The 6599-nt window shown below is 39.5% G+C and overlaps 1 protein-coding gene across 1 annotated transcript; it reads right to left on the reverse strand.

The window, feature by feature from the left end:
* Nucleotides 1-616: 616 nt before the first annotated feature.
* On the reverse strand, nucleotides 617-4984 carry selplg (selectin P ligand). Its single transcript, XM_088356149.1, has 2 exons — nucleotides 4840-4984; nucleotides 617-4269 (listed from the first exon to the last, which is right to left on the reverse strand). Exon 2 carries the CDS (start codon nucleotides 4267-4269, stop codon nucleotides 2701-2703), a length of 1569 nt encoding a protein of 522 aa, XP_088212275.1. The 5' UTR covers nucleotides 4840-4984; the 3' UTR covers nucleotides 617-2700.
* Between the last annotated feature and the right edge of the window lie 1615 nt (nucleotides 4985-6599).

The following is a 6599-nucleotide window of genomic DNA, read 5'->3' on the forward strand; positions in this document are numbered from 1 at the left end:
ATTGTGTCAATAAACATTTGAATCGGTCACTCCTGGCTGAATTTTTTTAAAGCTGGAGTAGGTCAGGTCCTTTTTTTCAATACAGGCTCTTACAGGCTACAGCAGGCTAAGGACCGGGAAACAAAAGCTTGCATTTGTTCGAAAGTGGTGACAATCCAAAAAAATCATCTTACGGGTCTGTATATTTTTTAGGAGGAATTGTGAAGCACGAACAACCAATTTCCCTTATATTATGTTTTTTTTACGTTAGGTGCTTCTTGTTTTATTTTCATTGTCCGGTAATCTAATTTTAATAAATATGTGTTTCATGTTCTGATGCTCTTTTATGATTTATAAAAAAAAATGTTTTTGTGAATCTTGGAACAGATTAGCACATTTATATTCAAAAGGCGTCTCTACTTACAAATGTTTCAGGTTACAAAGCTAAAATTGAATACATTTTGGACATATGACACATTCAATGCAAGGGGTATTGTTTAAAAATCCTTTAATCTTCATTCTCTGGGTGCACCCCAACAAAAAAATGTATTAATGCAGGTCAGGCAGCGGAGATGGCTTATGCAGGAAGAGGTTAATGTTTCCTGTGTGGCCTGCTTTCAAAACGGGGATTGGGAAAAAAAAAACCATGGAGGGAGCTAGCTCATACTATTGGCATCAAAGCAGGCTGATTTGTTTCCCCTTCCATCTTTGAAGTCACACAGTTGACACTTTATATGGTCATTTTCATCAGTGAGATGCTGATGACGATGAGTCTGGATTGTGTCGGCGGACACCTCCAAGCATAGCTGCTCTTGAGCATTGTGCTGGTGTTTTTTTCGAGGCAGTCAGTGAAAGGACAGTATTGTTTCTCCTTTTGGGAATTGTCACCAAGAATTCGTGTGGGAAAAACCTTATACAAGTAAAGCTAGATTTTCTTTCAATGTTATTTTCAGGGTAACTTCAAAAAACATTGTCTATCGTTACCCTACAGAGATGTAATAATGAAACTATGCTAGCCTAATTCAGGGATCTGAAACTCAAATTACCGGTACTTGAGGGCCGCCAGAGTTAGAGTCCAGGTAAAGCGAGGCGCATCAAGTTTTCCAGATGACAAAAACGTTCTACTATTCTCATACATATTATTTTTCCTACACAAAAAAGATCTAAAGTCAATCAGAAAATAAATAAATCTGTAATAGGAAAGTTAATATTAATATCAAAAGGACATAAGAGAGACTTCCGTCCATATGCTTGCTCCGGTCTCTTTCTCTGTGTCTTCAGTCTCTTTATCGGTCTGTCTCCCTCGCTGCCTTTTCTCTCTTTATGTTTTTGTATCTCTTTCTATGTCTATCTCTTTTTTCGCTTTTGCTCCATTTCATACTTTCATTGGCCTGAAAAAGACACTGACTTTCAAATACCGTATTTAAAGCACACTCGATCTGCGAACACTACCGTTTCATCGTTAGACTACCTCTCTTCACCCCTAAAACGCCTACCGCTTCATAAAGATAAAAGCAAAAATAAGCTGGTTCTTCAAATTTAAACATCAAAGAAAACACCCGTGACTAGTATTTTAGACTACGGACGCTTTATTTTGAAGCAAGACCAAGTCTTTGTGTTAGGTCGCCCAAAACGATAGCATTAGATTCCATTTTTGCAAAAGTTTGCCACTTCCAGCTCTGAACAAGCAGGTTTTTTTTTGTGTAATATTCAGGAGACTGTGTTTTGCAAATAAGAATAGAGTGTGCAAAAAAAATCTATTGCTCTGAAATGTCAAAAGGTTGGCAGGTGTGTGCACCGTATTTAAGCTAATGTTTTTTATGCTGCACGGATGGTGATTGTGGCGACATTAGAGTGTGAATTGTTCCCAAATTTGAGCCCTGCCCATAACTAATGAGCACAGAGGAATTATCTATATGAAACTCCCATGGGCTGCACTAACCAGTAAACCTTTGTATTAAGGTAATTAGCACACGGACCACATGTTTGAGACTATTAGCTTAATGCTAACTAATATTGAAAAATGCTTAAGACTCAGAAATGATTTGAATATTGAAGTACTGTATTATAGAGGAATGTGAAAGGTTTAGAAGTGTAAACATCAAATCACATCCCAGCCTGACAGATTATTTATGCAATACACTACATAGAAAAAAGTTTTTTTTTTTTTTTTTGACAAATTTATTATAAACAAAAAGCTACAAAATACTCAAGGAAATAGTCTGAAGACACAGTGCCTGGTAAAAAAAAGTAGTTGGAATACACCCATCTACAAATAATTCACTGAAAATACTGCATATTTGCAGATAAGTCATTTATTAGACTTCCCCCTTTGGCCACTTAGCATTGACAAAGAAGACTCACTGTGACTTCCGCTGACAAGACATGCAACCACTGTCCTACAAACAGCTGTATGAAATCAACATACTTCCTTGACGCAACCACTTCTTTCCTATTAACCACGACATTAGTGCTATTTTGTAGCTTAATTGTGTATTACTTCAGACACACGAGAAAGAGAGTTGTACAAATATAAAAATTGAACACTAAACCTGAGAACTGTAAGGCAGATGTAGTAACCATCCACCAAAGCATGGATTTTGTAATACAGTCAAGCCAGACTGACTTAGCCAGTCCAGGCCAAATTTGCATCATAACTGGAAGAGTTAGCAGTGCAAGAGACAGATTAATTAGTGACTATCCAGTTACAGTTGTCCTCGCCTAAACACACCTATCACTTTCTGGAAGGAAACTGCTCAGGGTTAGGTTGTCACTGATGTCCTCGTCACTGTCCCCAACACTGTGTATGACCAGGACTCCGTTGGAGACCGGGCTGCGCTGTCGTATGCCTGCATAACTTCTCTCGGGAAGAAGTGCCGACATAAACGTCATCTCTGTCTGGTCCTGGGTCTTTGTCAGTTTGTACTTCCTGGTGGAGAGTTTGACACAGAGGACGATAGTGGACACCATGAAGAAGGTGGCTACGGCAGCTAGGCAAGCGATTGCCATGAGACAGGGCTTGACCACTCCGCGACGAGAACACGAGCGGTCCTCTGCGATGGGCGCAGTTTTTGTGGTGGGGCAAGGTGGCGAAGTCTGAATGGTTGTGGGGATCGAGGAGGATTTTGAGGTCGAAGCTTCTGAAGTGGAACTCTGGCTCATGGTAGAAGTAGCAGCTTGTGATGGGAGAATTGCATCAGTCATTCTGGTGGTTTGAAAAGATAGGGTACTGCTTTGGCTTGTTATCGGAGGACTTGGTGGTTGAGAGGGTTCTTGTGTGGATCCATTATCCTTGCCACCAATCACAAATGTATTTTGAGTTGTCCCAGAAATTGTAGGATTACTGTGGTTTTGTTTTGGGATGACAGTAGATTTTGTGTAGGAACTGTGTCTTGTTACTTGAGCATGTTTTGGGATCAGACTAGTAGAACTGGTGATACCCGTCGAAGATATCATTGCAGGGGTTTTGCGAGTTTGGATTGGGACTAATATAGACTGGATACTGCTCCTTGGTGAGTTTGAAGTAGAAATGGACCTGCTAAGATTGGCATTTTTGCTCACAGATGTCACTGTAGTCCGAAAACCCAAAAGGATATTACGGCCATAGATTGGGGAAGTGTTGGAGCTCAACAATGGACTTCTCGCAGTAGAAAGGTCTTGCATTTTCAAAGAGCTAGGAGTGTGTCTAATTGTAGTCCCAAAACCTGTTGAACGGCTGTTTTGCTGGATGGGGATTAGAGTTGAAATTCCTCTTGACCTGGGGATGGAGCTGAAACTTGGTGTTTTCTTAGAATATGGTTTATTGGGTATGCTGGAAAAATCCAAGTAACCTGCAGAAGACGTCTCCTGGAGTGTTTTTTGATTTTCAATCGGTAAAATAGAAGAATGGGTGCTGTTCTTTGAGAGTACAGGAGCCGTTGGTTGAGAGATGAGACTTCTAGAGTCAGATGTAGAGGTAGGATAATAACGTTCAGGAGAAGATGTCCCTCCACTTTTAAAAGGTGGAGTACTTATATTCTGAATTTGGAACGGAATAGGATCCGTATTTGTGACCAAATTAGGAGGAGGTCCAGAAAACTTCAGAAGCTCTGCGGATTTGGTTTTCCAGACCGTCCCATCATAAGGTGATCCGTCTGCAACACCTTGACTAACTTCTTGAGTGTCTTTAAAAATAGACAACCTGGTCTGCATTTCTATACTGGTAGGGACTACCAAACCACCAAGGACAAAAAAAGATATTCCGCCAGACACCACCCATAGCAGAAACCAGTTGATGCAGATACCAGTCATCTGAAAGAGCAGTACAACAAGAGACAAGGCACTTGATTTTTAGTTTTTCTTTGCAGTGTGAGCCATATTAAAATGTGACAATTGAAAATGTAATCATTTGTCAACCACGTGTTTGATTGAAACAACTCTGAAGATGAGGCTACGTCACCCAATTAGTTCTGCCACAGTAACTCAGGACTTGCTTACAAGTTTGATTATAAGACCTAGAGTTTTATTACTTGCAGTTCTCTTCTGTTTTGCATGCCAAAACACTTAATCCGTTAAAACATAAGGCAGATGATCTAAGATGTTTGCCCAGACAGCTGTTGTAATTTTAAATATTAGGCAAAAATCCAACCACCTAATTAGATTTTCAGAACTACTACATCGATTGCTTTCTACAATTAAATAACAATTCGACTTAGGAGTTGATTGAAATATTAAAGGTTATGACTGACTTATGGAAAGTACTGCTTGTATGTAAATACAGAACTCTCACCGATGACGCATGTTAGAACAGCTAACCACATAAGGAGCCGTCATCATCTTCATGATTATCAAATGTACCAAAATGGCTTCTCAGTGTCTTACCGTGAATCGATGAACGGTGTGATCAAGTGTTGCCAGTCCGAGAAATGGCAGCAACAACGATGACACATCAATGCCAAATGTGGCACGTGGCCAATAGGACTGTAGATGGTCACACTCAAGAAAAGTACCAAGCTTTAAACACACATGAGGTGCTTCCACCCTGCGCTTCAGTTTGCAAAGAGGAAATCGAATTTAAATGTGACTTGTTGCGTAAGAAATTGCTGTCAGTCAGTTCTGCAAATACAAACGAGAGACCGTAACTGCACTCGGCTTGAAAAGCGAAACATGCGGCAGTCCTTTATGCAAATGTCCAGGCATACATCAACAACACAAGTATTAGGGACTCGATAAAAGTGTTGGTCCAGATGGCCACCAAATAATAACAACTGTTTTGCCTACAAATACAAACAGGTACACAAATTTACAGTCCAATACAAATATTAGGTGTAGTTTTAGAGGCTGGCAGTAGCTCAAAGAGGTAAAGCACTCGTCTTGGGATCAAGAAGTCGCAGGTTCAGTTCCCGGTCCCTCTGTTTTATATTTCGAAGTGCCCTTGGGCAAGACACTGAATCCCTAATGCCCATGAGCAAGTAGCTGCCTTGTATGGCGATCAGTGTGTGTGAATGGGTAAGTGTGAAGCACACTGTAAAGCCCTTTGGGAGGTCTTCAGTGACTTGAAAAGCGCCATATACATTTAATTAGTTTGCATTTAAAAACGTTTTTTACACTTTTTATTGTTATATTCAAGCTCATAGTAAGGTCGTTCATTGCCATTTTTCCAGTAGCACTAAATAAGAAATCCAGTGTGAATCATTTATTTTGCAGATCAACAAATGTATCTGTGATTGCAATTTTTTTATCTTGCATTTGCTCTTATCAAGATCTTGTGTAAACCCCCATTTTTTTGTAGATCTGAATAATACATGAAAATGTAGGTAAAATGACGATAATATGTAGCTTACATTTTCAGTTGAAGGAAGTTCTTCCCATTAATATGTGTCACTGGGAAGCACAACTTATGTTTGGGCCCATAATCAATGTCCATACACAGACAAACACACATTTCTTAGTGCCCTGTTTAGGTGCAGTACGCATCAGTCTACTTGGGCGCAACCCGTAGAGGGAGATGACGCTTTATAGGACAATACCGTACAAACTAGTGACAGCTGACATTAATCACGAGGAAAAAAGAAATGCAATGGCAAAGCGAGACAACTAGAGAGCAGTTTTGGTTTTAGAGTAAGCAGAGTTGTTGTGAAACATGGCGACAATTTTAGGCATTTACAAGCACTTTACCCAAAATTCAAACACTTTTCAAATCTTGAAAACACAACACTACAATTCAAGCTTTTTCAATGATTTCAAGCAACTGTACGAACCCTGTTTGAAGCAGAAGACAAACTTTTTGAGATGAGGGCCTCATCGGGTTAAAAACATTTAAAGAGGGGATGGGCCAGGAAGGGAAATATGATTTGGTTTTAAAAGTATAAGCCAATACAGAGTATTGAACCCAATACATGGGAAAAAAGTGAAAAAAAAGCTACCAAATTTTACTGATTAGCGTTTATGAACACAGGGACAAGAAGAGTCACTGCGGAAAAGACTGGCACCAATTCAAAATTTAATAGCATTTTTTTTTTACTATTTTATATCTATGTATTCTAAAAACCAATTACAATAAACTACTTTATGAATCCCATTTTTTTGTGTATGTGACTTGTAGGCTCCAAAACGGCTAAACCGCAAATTTACACAGACAT

Source organism: Urocampus carinirostris, chromosome 16 (assembly GCF_059441175.1).
Source record: "Urocampus carinirostris isolate Australia breed hairy pipefish chromosome 16, RoL_Ucar_1.0, whole genome shotgun sequence".
NCBI classification, from domain to species: domain Eukaryota; kingdom Metazoa; phylum Chordata; class Actinopteri; order Syngnathiformes; family Syngnathidae; genus Urocampus; species Urocampus carinirostris.